Genomic DNA, 20,317 nt, shown 5'->3' with positions numbered 1-20,317 from the left:
GCGACAATCTTTGGTGCCTTGGGCCTTGTCCCAGGTTTCTCCTGCTTTCAGTGATCCTCCTACAAAGTCATTCATGCTCGCTTACCTCACACAGATGAGAATGAGACTAAATCTTAAGCAATTTTGGTGCTTTCATAATTTGAGAAGTTACTTAATGTGTCTAGCCCTTAGTTGGGCTCTCTAAAAAATGACTCTGGGACTTAATTGGCTTTGACCAGTCATTTTAATGAGACTTGCATCCCTGTGACTTCGCATGCTGCCTTCTGATCTCAGTGCATTTGTAAGTGCATTGTTTAGGAGCACCTCATTTTGTGATTATGCTCTCTGTGCTGGGGGTTCTGTGACTTCCTGTGACCTCTCTGAATTCTGCAGTGGTGAATGTGGCTGACTCCAGGGCCACCCAAGCAGCTGTTCCCAGGGTCAGCCCCTCCAGGCATCCTTGTGGACAGCCATAATGAACACTGCTAGAGCAGCTCTGCAGCTAGCTGCTCAGTCAGTCCCACTTCCAGCCGCACCAGCTGCTGTTGGAGCAGTGTGGACCAGCCAGAGCAGTGGTCCCGGGGGTGGCAGGAGCAGCAGCTGGCCATGAGGCTTTTGCACAGTGCAGAAAGTGCTGTGCCCTCCCCCCCAGCTGCGGGCTGGTGTCAGTTTCTCCGTCCTCCCCCACCTGATTCAATCTGGTGTATTTGTGGTATAACTCATGGACAAGTAATGGGTATGATTTTTGTTGCTGTTGACCACAGCATTTGACCATGGTGAACCCTTACAGAGATGGCACTGTAGGCACTCAAAGAAAACAGTTCTGTGCCAGAACCTCCAAGGACTAGAAGCAGAGACCGCACACGACGTTTTTAATTCACAGGAGATGAGACTTTTATCGCTGAATTCAGCCAGTTATGTATATACCCAAAAATCTCCTATCAGTGCACAATGGAACTTAGTACCCTTCAAAATAAGCGTATCCAAAATATGCTTGCATAGATTTATTTAGGTTAAAATGCACTGTGGGAATAGTCTGAAATTATGACTTATTTGAAAGCAAAGCAAATGGTAACTTAAAAGGGGGTGGGGGAGGAGGAGGAATTGCCATCATTTAGACAATTGCATGTATGAATTAGAAGCCTGCAGTTTGCAAAAATTGATCATATTTTAAAAAATACCTGTTGCTTATTTTTTTAGCATCTGGCTGTGTACCATACACAAATATTTAAGATTTAGCCTTTTGTGAGACAAGTGAAGAATATTGTGCTCTTTCCTATTATTTTGCTTGAATTGGATTTGATGCCACCACAGAAGCACTGTAGTTCCTTTTTACATTCAGTGCCTGTACAGTTCTAAAGGAGCCTGCAGGCTATCTATTGTAGCTAGCCTCTCACAACACTTGGGGCCCAGTTTTGAATGGCATGTGCATTAAAGACACATTTTTCTTATTTCCTACATGTTTGCTGTGTTCTCCATTAAAATGTTTATAAATTTTACTTTAGAATAGCTTAATACTATTTTTACATATATTGAACATAACAAATGAGATCTGTTTTTGTATTTAATGTGTCTGCTCAGCTTGTATAGCATGAGTCTGCATGAGTGTAGTTAATGAAATAAATTATATAATGTTTTGTGTCGTTCCTATCTTCTGTTTTCTGGAATTGACTAAGGCTTGCAACTTCAAAGGTAAGGTTAGGCTTCCTTTTGTGTTCAGATAGTGTGACTAAACTATTATGGCTGGCATTTCTGTAGAAGACTTGTAAGGCTTGTCCTTTGTTTTAATCTTTAAGTATCTTAGGAGTCATCCATAAAGGATATAAGCAGCAGGGGACTTGAGGTCTTGTGGACAGTTGGTGGAGGGGGCAGAGTAAAAATTCTGGAAAAATCTGCAGAGATCCTTTCAGGATTTCCACTTTGTTCCCTTTGGCTGTAATACATCTTTGAAAATGGTGCTGTGGAAGTGGGTAAATGAAAGGGAGCTACATGGAGCTAAGGAATGGTGATGTTCTTTTGGGAGTTCAAGGCATTTATGCAGCTGAGAGAGAGAGTGGAGAGCTCAGTATTTGATAAAATCTACTGGAGCCCTCTAATTTGTTGGTAATAAAAAAGGAAAAAATGGGGAAAAAATTAGGTTATTCCCCTGTTTAATTTGCTAGACTGGCACTAATTCTTCAGTTCACTTACTGTACGAGTTAATTTCAATATCTACTCTGCATTCTTGATTTCAACAGGGGAGAAGGTGGATGCTGAGGGTTAAAAGGGTACAGGATTGGAGAGGGTGAGAAAATGGAGCTTGGTAGCAAATTACGCAGTCCCTTTTTCATTGCTATGTTGGAATCCCATATAATTTTGTTAGTTTGTGAGCTTTAAATTGTGGGTTTGTGACCCTATTTTATAGCGTAAACAAAATCATTTTTGTTGAAAACTACGAAAATAGGTGGAAACCCTAAAATAAGAGAAACACATTCTTAAACAAATAAAATGAAAAATCTCTTGACAGAGTCTAATTTTAAAGTTAATGGAATATAGTTTCTTCATTGGTATAAATTTTACTTGCTAACAAACAACTCCATATTTTTCATATCTGCTTATTCTAGCAATGTTTCTTCAATTTATAATACAGCCATAAATAGTCATATAAATAGTGTGTAACTCAGGAGTGGGCAATAATTTTGCAAGGGGGGGGCACTTCAAAATGTTTTGAAGTGGTTGTGGGCCTCGAGTGGATGGGGTGGGGCCTTTAAATAGTAGGAGTTGAAAGGGCTCCTGCCTTCCCTGCGTTCCCAGGCATCATGTTATCAGGGGACAGGAGCTGCGAGCCCTTTCAACTCCTGCTATTTAAAGGGCTCGCTGCTCCTGGCCCCGCCGCTAACTGGGAGCTGGGATGTGAGAGCCCTTTCACCTGCTTCTATTTTAAGGACTCACCATGTCCCCGGCACCGCTGGCCCGTTGCTTGGGAGCCTGGACATGTGAGCTCTTTCAACCATTTCCTGGCAGCTCTGGGGAAGGTGCAGGCCCTTTAAATAAAAGCAGTTGAAAGGGCTCTCGCATCCCCAGCTCCAAGGCAACACGTTAGAGGGTGGGGCCAGAAACTGCTGCACAGGCCAGATCAAAGAACTATACGGGCTGGGCCCGCTGAAAGGCTTTAGTTCACCCTTGGTGTAACTTATCAGGACATCAATAATAAGGATGTTAACTAACGAGTAATTTACTAGTCGAGTAGTCGATGAAATTTCCATTGACTACTTGACTAGTTGATAGATACTTCTGCATTCCGCCTTTGAAATGTACAAGAGCCCCCACTGGAGGAGGAATGCAGAACTCCGGCTGCAGCCTGGAGCCAGCGGGAAGTCGTTTCAAAGCGGCAAGGCCATGTGGAGCCCACAGTCAGCTAGGTCGAACTAGGGTGGTTAATGTAGGCATTCGAAGTTGCAAATGAAGCCCAGGATTTAAATACCCTGGGCTTCATTTGCATCTTGCCGGGTGCCGCCATTTTTAAATCCCCGTTAGTGCGGACTCCGTGCCCGCGGCTACATGCGGCACGGAGTAGGTAGTTCGAATTAGGCTTTCTAATTAGGCTTCATCTGCAACTTCGAATGCCTACATTAACCACCCTAGTTCGAACTAGGATGGTAGTGTAGACATACCCCTAGGGACTTTCCCTAGGGCTCCGCTCAGCATTTCAAAGCGGCAACTCTGCAAGAAGCCTAGGATCAGCTGGGGACTCCCCAGCTGACCCCGGGCTCCACTTGGCACTGCTCCTTTGAAACACCGCAGCAGCATTTCAAAGGGGCAGTGCTGCACAGCTGATCCCAGGCTCTCTGCGGCGCTGCCCCTTTGAAATGTCTCTTCAGCGTTTCAAAGGGGCAGCGCTGGAAGGAGCCCAGGGTCAGCTTCGTGTGGCACTGCCGCTTTGAAACACCGAGGTAGTGTTTCAAAGGGGTAGTGACGCACAGAGCCCGGGATCAGGTGTGTGGCTCTGTCGCTTTGAAGTACCCTCTTTCCCCCCATTCCTTGCTGCTTCTGTTATATTATAGAGGCAGCAAGGGGGGGGGGGGATCGACTAGTTGAGTCGACTGTCCAATAAGCATTTTCATTTGCTTATTGGATCATTGACTACTCGACTAGTCCTTAACATACTTAATCAGTTAGATGTTTTGAGCTGGGAGAATCAGGCCTTTCAAGCAAGTTTGTCTATATTGGCAAGTAGGAAACACAAAAATGTTTTCAGTATTTGTATGTGCTTTTCGGAAATGAAACATAAATCAGAAACTAGAACAAACCTTGTAAGTATTTTTTTTGTGTGTGTGTAGTAGAATAGAAGCATTTTCATCATAAGTGCTCCTATATTTGTTCATCAACATATTGACAGCTGTGCAGGTAATTTGTTAAAACAAACATCATTAATACAGTGAGAAGGAAAGGTGCCGCTGACTGCAAGGTAGAGAATGTGCTTCAGAATGGTGAAATCATATTCTAATCACAGTGAACAGTGACAGGTTGTGTTATTGCACATGTCTAATCTAATGCTGTTGGGCTTTTTTTTGTGATGTGACTGTAATAAAATATATTTGTGCATAAGAAGTGGGATACACTCCCTATAGTATGCTTGTTGTCCTATCACACTGAAGTTTCTTTTTAAAACTCTAAACCTTTTACCTGTCTAAAACCTGCCCAAATGGCATTTATATCAGTGACTTGCATGGCAAGAGTTCTTTGAGAAGGAGCAAATGTGTGGCAGTCTCCCAGCTGTTCAGTTAAACTTTCTGAGTATAAATCAGTTTAGTAGATTCAGCAATAGAGAATTGCTTCTATTGCACTGTGTGTGATTTAATAACATGCTATATGTGATTGTGGAACTTTAATCTAAGTCTACCAACTAATGTAATGTGCATTTGAAGGTTGATTCTACTATGCTGTGGTTAGCCCATTTATGGTACTGGGTTTCTACGCTAAAGTGCTTGTGGTTTCTTATGCAATTAAAAGCTTCTAAATTTCTTAATAGGTATCTATAACATTGACATTTTAACTTGGTGTAGTGCTATCTTAAAAGGCTCAGTCATTCACCATTGAAGTCAATGGGAGCAGAATCAAGTTCTTGGTTTCTATGAAGAGTTCTTTAAATTCAGTAAAACAGTCTCGCCTGAATTCAGTAACTGGAGTCGTACAGTCAGCTGGTGGCATGCAAGTAATAAGGAGAGATGGCTATTAGGATGCTTTAGTTTTTAGAAAATCAATATAGGACTTACTGTAAAGACCCTTTGAAAAGAGTTAACTAACTTACTGATTTTAGTTAATAGTACTGATTTTAGTTAATAGTTTCACTTTTCCCGTACTCTTATCATATGAGGTGATTTTCCAGAAAGTGCCAGAAGAGATGTTTTTGTTAGTTGAGGCCATTAGTTCATAAATAATCCGAATAAGTAATGGACTATCACAGAGATGGGCAAATTTCAGCCCGTGGGCTGGATCTGATCTGTAGGATTAGTCCCTGGTGGGCCCCCACCTCCATGTTTACCTGTGCTTCCGCAGGCATTGGAGGATCACAGCTCTCCTTGGCCGTGAATCGCCATTCCAACCAATGTGAGCAGCAGGAAGTGGTGTTTCGGTCTATGAAGCTTCCCACTGCTCACATTGGTCGCAAACGGTGATTCGCAGCCAACCAGAGCTGTGATCCTCCTGGGGAATAATGCGATGAATCAGATGAGCAGTGACTGGTGAGGAGACAGCTCAGGGTGATAGTTCTGGAGCTCTAATCCTCCAGCTTAGGAGGAAAATAGGCCACAAACCCAGAAGGAGATTCTATAGCAGTTAGGAGGCCAGGTGAGAGAAATGGATTTCAGCAGGATTATCTGTGACCTGGGGAAGAATGTGGAGTTGAAGGCAATTGGAGAGTATATATTAGGACCCACCAGGTGCGAGAGCCTTTGCGGCTGAAGCTTGTGGCCCTGGCCTCTGCTGTGAGTACAGGCAGTCCCCGGGTTACATGGATCCGACTTACATCGGATCCCTACTTACAGACGGGGTGAGGCTTCCCCGCAGCAGACCAGGGAGACGCGAAGCTAGGTCCCCCCCCCCCCCCCAGCAGACCAGGGAGACGCGGAGCGGCTTTTCTCAGCAGACACCTCAGCTTGAGAATAAAGGACTGAGGGAAGTGAGGTGTGGGAGAATAAAACTGAGCTCTGGAGAAATGTTTGGCTAGAGTTTCCCCTACAATATGTACCAGTTCCGACTTACTTACAAATTCAACTTAAGAACAAACTTACAGTCCCTATCTTGTACGTAACCCGGGGACTGCCTGTAATCTGAAGTGATACTAGACTGTGGGAAGACAAGATGTGATACCATGACTCTGCGAAATATCCTATGTGTGGCTGACATTTATACTTGGGTTCACAGTAGGGATCACCTCATCGGGTAATGATTATAGGCAGGGCTCGCCAAACCGCGGCGAGCCCTGCTCGCCAGCTGCACTGTCTGGCGATCTGCGCATGCGCAGATCACCGGAACCTGGCTCTTCCGGGTTACAATCTACTCGCCCCGGGCAAGTAGATTGTATAATTTGTCGAGCCCTGATTATCGGTAACTAATTAACCAGCTGCCCTGCAGGGCCACGGGATCATACTTAATCAGTTAACCAGTTAAATGTAATTTTAATTGGTTAACTGATTAAACGGGATTTTACATCCCTAGTATGCTAAATTTGACTTATTTAGGATTTAAATTATTTTGAAGGAGTATAAAACACAGTTTTAATGACTGTGTCCTAGCAATTTCCTCCCATGACCTCATGAGAAAGATGATAAATTGAGGGATTCTTGAGATATAATGGACCAGACCAACAAGCTATGTCTCTTTTCACCGCATCTAGGAAAACACATATTGAGGAGATAGAAAAGTGCAGTGGAACCCAGAGCAAGACTAAAGCCTTATACGTACTACATCATCTTAATCTGAAAGATTGCTTGAGCACTAACTTGCCCCTCAGTGGACAACAAGTTAACTTCAGCTTTGCTTAATCCTTCCTTTATGTAGGTGCCCGCAGGAAATGATAGCTTTCAAGATGGGAGAGTTCAGGCCTCATAACTAAGCATTATTTTTCTCATTATAAACATTACATCTCAAGAAGAAGACTTTGCTAACTGCAATGGGTTATTTCTTTTTCTTCTGATCCACTCACTTGCACATCTTTAACACCTATGTTCTGGGCAAATTTTACTAGGGACTTGCATCAGAAGGACAAATAATTTTTAGTAGGATGAATTGTACTTGTAACATATTTGTAGTTTATTCTTTTAATTTTTCACTTTTTTTCCCACTGCCTCTTTCCATGATTTCCTCCTCCTTTCTCTCCATTCAGTTTACACTAAAATTATTTTTTTCTCATTTTAGGTAAACGGTTGCAAGAATGGATTTCTGTTATCCTTTGCATGAGCTTGGTCACAGTTGACTTTCTGATCCTGTTAATCCATTTTTCAGCAAATCATCTTTATAAAATAATAGCAGGCATAGGTAAGTATTTCAGTCTTTAACCCTCAGCATTTTTTTAAAATTATCAATATGCACAGTTCAGATCTTTATGTTTTGCAGCAGTGTGGCAGATGTTCTTGTAAAGGTGTTTTTAATTTAGCTGTAAGAATGTCAAAATCAGAAATGTAGAGAAATTCAGAAATAAGGTGGTTACTACAACTACCCCATACATGGCCAAGTTGGCCATTTTACAAGACCAGGGAGCAGAGGTTGGTTGAGGGAGGGGCCTGCAACTGTGGGGCCTATTTCTGCTCCTGTATCCATTCTCGCATCCAGGCAGAGTTCCATTGGGCACAGTCTGCTTTCAAGGGTCAGTGGGCGCTGTCTGGGTATCTCTGCTGAGTGTCCCTGTCTGGTTCCCTCATTTTAGCCCTTTGTCCTCCACACCCATCCCTGTTTTTTCTTTGATTTGTCCCCTCCTCCCCCATAATTATTTGGTGTTCAGAGTTCTGTGGATTCCCTATCCCCCATAGGCTGGGGGGAGGGTCTTTTAGATTTGGATGGGCTTATGCCCACTTGTCTCCCAGACCACAAAGGGATAACTACCCCATGCACTGGCAATAGTGTGATATTGTTTTATGCCAGAGGATTTCAATAAATTCCTAATTTTTGAGTTTTTGACATAGCAGATTATAGAATTATAGGCCCCAACCAGCAAAGCACTTATGTACTTATTAACTTATGTGTATGACTATTTAAAAAAGAGAGAACACTGAGAAAGGATCAGTGCATTCTGTTACCACATTTACTATTCAGATGAATTGGTGTCTGTCTAGTATCTTTTCCACCATAATTTGCATTCACTTGGTGATGTTTTCATGGGCTTATAAACTTTCTGGACATTGTTTTAATGCCACATCTAAGCTGCTCTTTGTCACATATGGTTTATGACATTTTCATCTGTGGTACTTAAATATATTTAAAGAGAAAGGGAAGGAAGAAATCCTGAACTTTAGTGCCATCTTTGAAAAAGTGTTTTGCTGATTTTTGAAGAGGAGAAACTTGTTAAACCCTTTTGTAGTGGAGGAAAACTGTATGGTTAAGAATGCCTCTTGTGAAACAGATGTGTGGGAGTATTTTGGGATGAATGTGTTAAGGATAGAATTACATTATTGCATCCTCTTTTTAATTACTTTTTCCCCCTGTGTCAGCTAAGGTGTTCCACATCTATGACATGCTGACAGTGTATTCAATTGTATTGTGAGGAAACTGTCAGGTTAAAAGCTATACTTGTATAGCTGATCCCGTGTGTGAGTTGTTTTATTTTCCTCCCTTCCAGTTACATAGCTCTGCGTGGTTTTATAAATATTTCATCAGCATTTCTAAAGTCTATTTCATCCCTCTTTTAAACATATTAAATATAAATGCAGCAACAAATCTATGGCAAGTCTGTCTGTAGCTGTGCAAACTCAAAACTTGCATTGAAAAATAAAATGATTTATCGCAATCTATTTATATCAATATCATTTGTTTTGCCATCTGTATTATCTGCTCTATCATATTCTAAATACTGAGGTACTTAGATTTCCTAATTTCATTGGTTTTGAAGACCAATTACCCCTGAAGTTAGTTTTATTGTCTCAGCTGTAAATGGGAATCTGATGTACAAACAGACATTTGCCAGGTGCTATACAGATTTCATTTCAAGTGTCCAGTTAGACCAGTGAGATTTTCCCCCCTAGCAAAGCCACATTGCTTTGCAGTTGCAGCATTAGGTTGTCCAGGATAATGGACAACCTAATGGATGTAATGTAATGCCCCTGATTTGCTGGTATCAATTTAATTCAACAGGGGAACTTGTACAAAAGTTTGGTTCCACCATCTACATGAGTATTATACAGGGAGAGCAGGGCCATCCTTAGGATACATGGGGCCCTACACAGTGCTGTTAAACTGGTGCCCATATACCCACAACAGCTTGGTGGCGAAGGGGGTGACAGTTTTCAGAGATGTGATTTTATAATATTCAGCAATATACTAATGAAATATTTAAAGCAAATTTTAAACTAAGGTCCTGTCAACTAACACAGTAAATTAAAAAAACTGACCGTATATACCTGGGGTTGGCACATGTCTGTTCAACAGCTTCATTGCCACTTGAATCTCTTTTTCACAGGTTAAGTGTTCTGCTTATAGATCTGGCAGGTTTCTTCACTTTTAATTTAATTAGCTCCTCTCAGAAGGAAGCAGAGCTACAGAACATGAATAAGAAGAGGTATGTGGGTGGACATTAAGACCCAGTGGTGCCCCAAATTTTCAGGTGCCCTGTGCAATTGTGTATTGTGCGTATGGGTAAGGACTGCCCTGTGGGAGAGTGATTAATACTTTCTGATGAATACCTTATGGACATATTATTGCAACCATAATACAGATATTTTAAAAGCTCAGCTGCAGTCTCTTCACCTAATTCTCAAATATCTGTAATGGCATTCTTGATTTTATTTTCAGTTTTTATTTACCTAACTATTCTGAAGACACTTGTTTGCTTGCTCAGACTAAAGCAATCTGAGCCTTGCTACAGAACTTCAGTTATTTTGCTGGGTCTCCAGGCAGCTACAGGGGCACAGCTCCATGGATTCAAGAGTAGGATCAGGGCCTAACCTTGCAAATATAAATTAAAAATGAATTTTTTCCACTCACTCTGCAATTGAGACTGACTCACTCAGTCTCATGTAATCAAGTTGAGTGCGGTGGTATGTGGAATTGTATTACATGTCACTGAGGGCAAGTCTACACTAGAGCGCTACATCAGCACAGCCATGTGGCTGTAGCTTGGCAGGTGAAGAAGCATTAGGCCAGTGGGGGAGCACTCTCCTATTGCTGCACCTCCACAAGAAGTGGAAGCGATATCTGTGGGAGAGAAACATAGACAGTGAGAAACTTGTGTCACTTGCGGGACAGAGGTAGTGTTGCCAGATGGTTTAAAAAAAAATACCGAACCCCTCCCACCTTAAAAAAAAAAACCAAAAAAAACCCTGGAAAAAATTCTGTTGAGGGGAAAAAAGGGGGAGGAGGAGGAGACCAAAGTTGTTAAGCAAAAAAAAGGGGGGGGAGGGGCGCTACGCCATTAAATGGTCCTGCACTCCTCATGCCCCCGCCAGATGCGGCAGGGGAAAATTGTCCCCGCTGGGCTTCCATCCGAAGGAAACAGGAAATACTGGACATTTCACATGTCTGGTATTTTCTTTTTTTTTTTTTTTACTGGACAGGGGACCCAAATAACGGACAGTCTGGCGAAAACCAGACACCTGGCAACCCTAGACAGAGGGCCTTTTCTACAACCCTGAACAACATAAGTTAGATCAACTTAAGCAGTAGTGTAGAACTGCCTGTACTTATATTACTCTTCAGCAGCTTTTCCAGGCTGTTAAAAAATGTCCTTCCCACCCATTTCTGGGGTTGCAAGATGGTTTCAACAAAAATACCAGACACACTTGATATTACATCACAATCTACATTACATCTTATTTAGAAGGTACTGGACATTTATATTTTCTCATTTATATTTTCTCAATTTGTTTAAAACCGGACACCTGGCAACCTCACCCATTTCCCTCAAAGATTGGCAATGCTTCCTATGAAATAAGCGGTAATACAACTGACTTGTTTTGAAATGATTGAAAAACTAATAAAAGATTTGTATTGGAAAGTCCACTTGGCCTTTGGCACATCAGTTCCACTACAGCTATCGTATCTTCTATGCATAGCCCAGCAGCAGTTTTTGTGACCTGTGCTCCCTTCCATGCTCCATAGCAGGAGGCGAAGGGAGCATTTGAGTCTGTCTTGGGGTCATGCTTTTAGTGCTGGTGAGGCAAGCTACTGTGATCTGAATGGAATTGCTTTATTAACATTGTGGAAGCATCAGTTCTTTTGAATGTTTGAGAGTGAATGTTTAAGATCGACTTCAGCTATGTTTAAGAAATAATTATTTAAAAATCCATTAAGTTTTATGTATCTTAGAATTTCACAATGGTTGAGCTTCTCACAAAGACCTGTGATGACTGAAATACATTTCCTGGAGCTCTTTGTTTGTGTTTGAATTCCATTGTAATAAGAAATGATGGGGAGAGATTAGATTATTAGGAATATTGCATGTATTGTAAGTGAACGCTGCTTTCCTTTCAATTTGAAGCAGGTAATTTGTAGTTGTGCAATTTTCTTGTTTTGTAATTGAATACACTATCATTGGTTTTGTTTTGTTTAATGCATTTGAGTGAAAAGGTTCTTAAACAAGAGCTAGTGAGCTTTATGTGGCTTTGATTATACAAGACAAAATAAGACTCCTGTAAACTGGAATGCAGACTCGCAAGCTGAGTTTACAAAGATGATAGAAGAAACCCGGGATGGAAAACACACATCTTAAGAGTTTCACTATTTTTCTTGCTAAGTAGATGCTCTTAATAAAGTCCGGGCTAGATACCTCCAAAAAGGTTGAGTTAGTCCGAATGAGAAAAATGTGCAAGTTTAAATTAAATTATTTTCTAAATAGAAGATACATAAGTTATTCCCAAAGGGCACCTACATGACAATATATTTCATGTCCTTGGGAATTAATGCACCCCACTTACATTACTTTGTTCCATTTAAAAAAAATATTCATTTAAACTGTACTCTGCTCTACTTAGCTCTTTAAAAGGACACTCAAACATTTATATTTTTAGCCCTGAATTTAATGTCTCTTATTTAGTATGTATGGAATGCCTATATATATGAAATGTAAAACATTTATAGAATTCAATGTACAGGCAGTCCCCGGGTTACATGGATCCGACTTACATCAGATCCCTACTTACAAACGGGGTGAGGCAACCCTACACTAGCTGCTTCCCCCCAGCAGACCAGGGAGACGTGAAGCTAGCGCCCCCCCCCCAGCAGACCAGGGAGACGCGGAGCGGCTTTTCTCAGCAGACACCTCAGCTTGAGAATAAAGGACTGAGGGAAGTGAGGTGTCGGAGAATAAAACTGAGCTCTGGAGAAATGTTTGGCTAGAGTTTCCCCTACAATATGTACCAGTTCCGACTTACATACAAATTCAACTTAAGAACAAACTTATAGTCCCTATCTTGTACGTAACCCGGGGACTGCCTGTAATTTAAAAATACAGAAAGAAAGCTATGTACAAAAAGCAATGTCAGTTTGGTTGATTCTTATGTTTGAAACAATATATACATTGTATGATAAAACTGTGTTTAAAGATATTCCGAAGCTTCCTCTTGGCCCCTTAAAAAGTGTTGAAGTCGCTAGTGACCAAGACAACATACAAGGAATATGGCTGGTCTAGCATGGATGTACCTATTCCTGCTAGCAGCCACAGAGATCTGCTTTGGTTGTCCCCTTCTTTTCTGCACAGCTACCTCTGTAGTAGCTCTGTCTAATTCTGTGCAAGGACTAGAAGGTAACAGGGTTGCTGGCATTTAATAATGATCCATGCAAGAATGATCCATCAGGAAGCACTGAGAGGTACTTGGATTATGAAATCATGTGCTAAAGATGGGCAGACAGGAGGCACAAAATCAGGAGTTGACAGGGATGGGCATTTGACCTTTTAATCCCCTCCATCGGTGCTTGGTGATTGTCTTTATCAGTTTGTCTGAACCACTGGCAGTTTCTGAAAAAGAATAAATTGTTCATTGTTGCATCCATTCTTGTGCTTAGTTAAACAAGTTCTATTGCCAAAGGTTTGTGCAAGTATGAGAATTGAATTTTATCTCTAATCTTTTCTTTTTTGAAACATTTGGAGATACTTCGAACATAGCGGTCACACAAACCCACATTCTTTTCATTAAAACAATTTAGGGTGGGATTTTGAAAAGCATTTGGTGTTGGCCTAACCCAACTCCCTTTGAAATCAATTATAAAGCTCTGATTGGCTTAACTGGGTGCAAAATTAGTCAGTCAAAAGCTGAACAATTTTGAAAATCTTTCCCTAAACTGAATGCGAATATACATTGGAATATATCACAACCTAAATTTTTATACTCAGCTTATGACTGCTATATGACTTAAATTTGTCACATCTGCTTGATGATGCCACTTTTTCCACTTGATATAGATTTGCCATGGTAGTTCATCTCCTATATATTTGGGAGAGTTTGTCTATCCAACCATCTATCTGTCTGTTCAAGAACTCCTCCTAAATGGCAAGAGCAAGGACCATCACATTCAGTTTACAGCTTCCTCTTCTTATAACTTAAAACAAGGTAAAATTTTGGTTGTGCCAGGAAAATGAGATGTGCCTGGAATGGGATTGCTTGTCATAAAACCATACCGAAAAGAGATACTGAGTCACCAGGCAGGTGAAAAGGACTGGCTGGGGGTGTGCCCCCGACCATCTGGGACAGCCCAAGCCCTGAGCCTTCCACTCCCCTGCCACCCTTTAGGATAGGGGCAAGGGCTGATGCTCCTCACTCCCTCTCGGTTCTTGTGGGAACGTTGTTCCCCTTCATCAGGGAGTGAGGGGTAAGTGCACAGTTTTCTAGTATTTACATATAATTTATTCTTTGTATCTCTTTGGTACTCATGCTGTATCAATGGAGGCCCATATCAGTAGCCATACAGATATCTTTATGAAGTTTTCTAAATAGCATATTTAGGTCTAAAATCTAAATAGTTATTTCATTAATCCTGTATCTTAAGAAGCCTTCTCCAGTTTTTTTCATTCGTGAATAGGGACAAAAATGATATGGGCTAAATGAAATGTGACACTATTTGATTGTACATTTTTTTTGGGTACATTTGAAATGAGATTAATTTTAAGCGGTCTTTCGTTTTTTAAACTCGTTTGATGCATTTCATTGTCATTGTCATTTTAATAATGGAAATATTAAACTATGACAGGTTTCAAAGAATATTTCAAATACTAAATCTGGAGGTAACGGCTTTATTACTGCTTGATGACTTGATCTATATTTCCTAACATGATTTCCCTGCTGCAACTTGAAGTGAGGTCATGTAAGTCTAATGATATCAGTTGACCTTGAGAGTTAAACCTAAAAGCCTGTGTGTTTTTTAAAGTTTGTTGCACTGTTGTCAATATTTATTTCTATTTATCTCTCTTTATTTTATATATATATATATATAATATATAAAATTTCCAAGCTACAATTTTTTCAGGCACTTATAAACCTCCAAGTAATGTGTTTCGCAATAAAAATGCATAGTGCAAGATTTAAAGAGTATCAAAACCTAATTATGAAAATACCTTCTGTAACACGTGTTGGTGGTAAATTGAAAGGCTCTGTGATAATGGTTATCTGACACCTTTGGCCACCTCCCCACCACAGTTAGTCTAATTTAGGACTACTTTGATCATTCAGACTTCTCCAGACAGTGGCCATTTGTTTCTATTTTTAAACAACTTGCCTGTTTTCTCCTGTTTCACAAATGTGGAATTTCCCACAAATTACACTGTCCTGAAGCCTAGGAACAAATTAAGAACAGTGACAAGTTTAAAGTCAGATATCTAGCTTGAAGTCAGGCTAGAAACAGTATTATTAGCCAATGTAATTGGTACATTACCAGCTTTTCAGTTCGTGAGCCATGGGCTTTTAGCACTAAGATACCAAATCTTAAAACTTGCTTTGACTCCTTTAAGATCAAACCTTTATAACACCACGTTATTTTGCATGGAAAGTTGACACTAATCATGCTTTAGAGATTTCTAAAATGTAGTTGAGAAAATCAATCTGAAACCTGTATCATTGGAGTAAAGGCACTAAGGGAACCTGACTTTACAAGTGGGGAGAGAGAAAATGTTTTGAAAATTCCTTCAAAATATTTCTAAAATGGGTTTTCTGTGAAGGATTTCGAATTCATAGGATATGTGACAATGTGGTATACAGTTTTTTTACCAGCACTTTTGATGTATTTGAATAATGTTCATGGGAGTTTACCACTTCTAGGGGCATGTTTAAACTACATCCCTCTTTCGAAAGAGGGATGTAAATTAGGCAGATCAAAAGTGCAAATGAAGCAGGGATTTAAATATCCCATGCTTCATTTGCATAATCGCATCACAGTTTTCTTTAGAAAAAGGGTATTTCGAAAGTGAAACTGCTGTCTAGACGCGCTTCTTTCGGGGGGAAAAAAACCTTTTTCGAAAGATCCTGAACTCCTCCTGAATTTGTAGCATTTGACAAGTCAGATTCCTCCAGAGAGAGGGAGGGAGAAATATTTTATATTACATTAGAAGATTGACCCAGTATTGCTTGGGTCCTTAACTCAAATTTTGCTTTTGGAAAATAATATGAAAATGTGCATGCTTTATTTGAATCTTTGCTTGGGGTGGGGCTGGGGTTGAGGGGTTCACCATGCAGGCTGCCCCCTGGAGAGAGAATTGCTCCAGCCTCTCTCACTGCAGTAGTTTTGGACCAGGCGAGAAGCACCTCTCCATGGCTGCTACAACTCCACCTGGCACAGCTGGGGGAGAGGTGCACTTCCCACAGCTGGGGCAGGTCCAGGTTCATCTGCCCCCTGTGCTCCCCAGCCAGAGTGAGGAATGCAGTAAACTGTGCACTTTCCCCTTGCTCCATGACAAAGGGGAACAGCCAGCAAGGTTGCCATATAAATATGGGGGAAAGGAAGAATCATTATATAGACTTTGCCGTCGTCAGCTGAGGAGTTGGGGGGGTGGGAGGCTCAGGGCTGGAGATGACCCGTTTCACCTGTCTGATGATTGTCTCTTTTTCACTTGGTTTTATGAGACGCAATCCCATTGCAGTCACATCCCATTTTCCTGGCACAGCCGTACACTTACCTTGCTTTAAGTTACGATAAAGAGGAAGCTGTATACCAAATTTCATGGTCCTAGCTCTTACTGTTTAGGAGAGTTCTTAAACAAACAGCCAGGTAGACAGACACACAGACAAATGCTCTCAAATATATAGTAGACGGAGGATGTTATTAGAAGCCAAAACATTAAAGTTTTCATTGTGTTTTTATGCATCCCCATGCTCAAGTAAACCCCTATGGAAATCCATCAGACTTTGGAATTTTTCCTTTAAAATAGATTTGATTAAATTAATGGATAAGTGTGGCTGACTTTAGGAAAATCCGTTAGTCCAAATACTAACATGCTTCATCAATATGAATTTTACTGTGGGTACCTGCATGGCCCTACCGTATAGCAAGCTTAGCCTGGAAAAAAACACACAAGAAAACTACTTCTTGGACACTACAGTATAAATAAATGATGGTCACATAAATACCACCCTGTATCAGAAACCTACTGAGTGCTAGTCTTATCCTTCATTGCTTCTAGCTTCTATTCAGGGCACATCACATGATCTGTTGTCTATAGCCAAGCCCTAAGATACAATCGTATCTGCTCCAATCCCTCAGACAGAGACAGACACCTACAGGATCTTTATCAAGCTTTCTTTACTTCCCCAGGTGGGTATTTAAGTTTTAAGAAACAGATTTTCAGAACCAGATGAGTACCCAGAAATCACCTGCTTCAGGACAGGCCCAAAAAGGTAAATAACAGAACATCACTGGTCACCACCTACAGCCCCCAGCTTAAAACCCCTATAGTGCATCATTGACAATCTACAGCCATACCTTGGAAAACAGGCCAGTCCTCACCTACAGACAGTCCCCCAACCTGAAACAAATACTTACCAGCAGCAACACACCACACCACCGAAACACTTACCCAGGAACCTATCCCTGCAACAAATCCCATTGTCAACTCTGTTCACATATCTATACAGGTGGCACCATCACACAATCTAACCACATAAGGCACAACATCAGGGACTTGTCCACCCACACGTACACTAATGCGATACATGCCATCAAGTGCCCCTCTGCCATATATATTGGCCAAACAGGACAGTCCCTACAACAGAGGATAAGTGCACACAAATCAGACAACACTCAGAAACCTGAAGGGGAACACTTTAACCTTCCTGGACTTTCAGTTATGGATTTCAAAGTAGCCATCCTTTTACAAAAGAATTTAAAAGATGGTTACAAAGGGAGACAGCTGAACTGGAATTTATTTGCAAATTCAACACTATCAACTTAGGATTGAATAAAGATCTCAACTGGTTAATGTATTACAAAGGTATTTTCCCCTCTCTGGATAGCCACACCAAATGCTGTGAATGACCCACTTCCACCCTGACTTGATTTGCTTCATTAACACAAGCAACTTCTTCCTTTTATATACTCCTGATTCTGTAGCTTCCACTCCGATTCATCTGATAAAGTGGGTTTTACCCATGAAAACATATGCCCTAATAAATTTTAGACTATGTCTACACTGTCCCTCTTGCGCAAAAAAAAATGCAAATCAGGCAAAGCGTGGAATATCACTGCACCTCATTTGCATAATTAATGAGGCTCCATTTTTGCACAAGAGGCTTTTGCGTAAACCCCCCTCTTATGCAAGAGCTGTTCTTCCTGAAAAAAAGAGGAAGAGCGGCTCTTGCGCAAGAGGGGGTTTTTGCACAAAGAAGAGCCATGTAGGCAGCTCCTTTTTGCGCAAAAGCTTCTTGCGCAAAACTGGAGCCTCGTTAATTTTACAAATGAAGTGCGGTGTTATCCATGCTTCACCTCATTTGCATATTTTTTGTGCAAGTGGGGGCAGTGTAGACATAGCCTTAGTGTCTAAGGTGCCACGGGACTCCGTTGGTTTTGCAAATACAAACTAACATGGCTACCCCCTGAGATGCTTCATAATGTTAGACTCAAAGAGCTCAGTTTAACAAAGTGATGGTTTAGGGGTGACTTAATTAAAGTCTATAAATGTCATCATGGGGAACAAATATTTAAGAATGGATTCTTTGGATATCTTCTTTAAGAATGGAAGATATCACACAATGTGATGCTGGAATTTGAAGCTAGACAAATTTAGAATGGAAATAGAGCATGCATTTCTACCAATGAAAGTAATTAACTCAGGGGTTCTCAAACTTTGTGATACCGTGACCCCTCTCTAAGTTGCTCGCAACCCCCCAGGGGGGTCAGGACCCACAGTTTGAGAACCGCAGAATTAACTTTTGGAAAAATGTACCAAGCATCACTGTGGATTCTCTAACACTGACGATTTTAAAATGGAGACTGAATGTGTTTCTAAAAGATAGTCTCTAGGAATTATTTTGAGGAAGTTAAATGGCTTGTGTTATATGGGAGGTCACAATGGTCCCTTCTTGCTCTGGAATCTATGAATACAAGTTCTGGATGGTTATTAAATGTAGTTGTTATTGGGAAAGCATGTCATACTGACTTTCAATATTTTTTTAAAATTCAGATCATAGATGGTTTGCAAGAAGAATATATTTACTGTGAAGAAGAGTTTGTTTACATGGTAGCTAAGGAGGACAATGCAAATAATTAATAGGAGGAAAAGTAACTGGTACTGTAATTATGTTGAATTAATGACTGAATCTTGAAGGTAGATATTTAGCTAATTTTAAAAAATCCTTTCCTTTCTGTTCTATTTGAATAGCTAGAATAGAGTTTTATGGACAGTAGATTGAGTTAGTGATATGCAGCATATAAAACTTATGAAATATTAATACACATTTTCAGCATTTTTGCTAGAGGTTAATATTGAACTAGCATTTGAAAATGAGGGAATAGATCAATATAAGTAATTCTTGTAGTTTTGATCACAGTAAATCCTGATCCAGTATTTTTGAATCCTTGCCCTTGTTGAGCTAGAATATGAAATTAAGCATTCAGATCTGGAAACCCAAGGCTCTGGAGAATTTTCTCTTTTGGACAAGGCTCTCAGCACAATGGAACTATCTTATGTAGCAGGAGTAAAAGACATTTCTGGAAGGCATTTCAATGAAGATACGATCTGTACAGGCCACATAGAGAAAGGGGGAGAGAGAGAGAGAGATAAGGAAGAATATGGTTGAATAAATGTTGGAGAAACACTGAGTTAAGCCCATTATTTTGTGCGAGGTTTGGTTAAGTACACCTACAATACAGGAACCTTTAAGAACTGATTCATGGATTACTGTTAAAATGAAGTTGGCACCTGCTGACTTGGTGCATTTTTATATGTAAAATTGATTTTCTGATTCTTCTTGATTCCAAAAGCAGCTTTGTAGTACGTTTTAATGTAGACTTTACATTTCTTTAATTGAAATTGATTAAACTGAATTTTGTTAAATATGTGTGGTCTCAAAAAGTATTTTGGCATTTGGAAATCAGTCTCTTTTTTTTTATTTTTATCTGCTGCACAGAGTAAGTGGTTGATGTAACTTCAGTGTGTAGATTAGTGTCTACTGTTAACATTCTTTTTTATTTCCAGTTGCTGGAATTATTACAGCTGATTTTGCCTCAGGCATGGTTCACTGGGGAGCTGATACCTGGGGTTCCGTTGATATTCCTGTCATTGGCAAGGTAAGGAAAGGTTGACTTGCATTCAGTATGAGCAATAGACTAGAAATAAATAATAATTTTAATATGCTTTTTGAAGATGAAAAATTAGGAGGGATGGTGGGTGTCTTTCTGGTTTTACACACCCATCTACCCACAGTAACTGGGAACCTTGACCAAAACTGGTGAGACAATATCAATTCTTTCTTGTGTATTGAGAAGTGTATATCACTTAAAAACTGAAGAAATTACCTTGTTTCAAAGGGAGTATTTTTCTAGCTACCCACCCAATAATAAATTTTTTTTTTTTTGTAAAGTGATTGCTGTAAAATCATGAAATTTTAGTGGTCAGGTTATCCATTGAACAAGTTTAATTTGTGACATTCAAAATGCAGTTCAAAAAAGCTTATGCACTAAATCTAGTTATTTCTACTGTGCCTATCACTGTGATATTAGAGCACCAAAG

The 20,317-nt window shown here is 40.4% G+C and overlaps 1 protein-coding gene across 1 annotated transcript in view; it reads left to right on the top strand.

The window, feature by feature from the left end:
* The window catches only part of LOC102453654 (plasmanylethanolamine desaturase 1-like), an 86,669-nt gene that overhangs the window by 32,329 nt on the left and 34,023 nt on the right, over window positions 1-20,317 (top strand). Inside the window, exons 2-3 of the mRNA XM_075940231.1 lie at window positions 7,378-7,497; window positions 19,784-19,875. Coding sequence (XP_075796346.1) covers window positions 7,378-7,497; window positions 19,784-19,875 — 212 coding nt within the window. The remainder of the gene's footprint in view (window positions 1-7,377; window positions 7,498-19,783; window positions 19,876-20,317) is intronic.

This window comes from Pelodiscus sinensis, chromosome 12 (genome assembly GCF_049634645.1).
Source record: "Pelodiscus sinensis isolate JC-2024 chromosome 12, ASM4963464v1, whole genome shotgun sequence".
In the NCBI taxonomy this organism is placed as follows: Eukaryota; Metazoa; Chordata; order Testudines; family Trionychidae; genus Pelodiscus; species Pelodiscus sinensis.
This window is presented reverse-complemented; position numbering and strand designations above follow the sequence as displayed.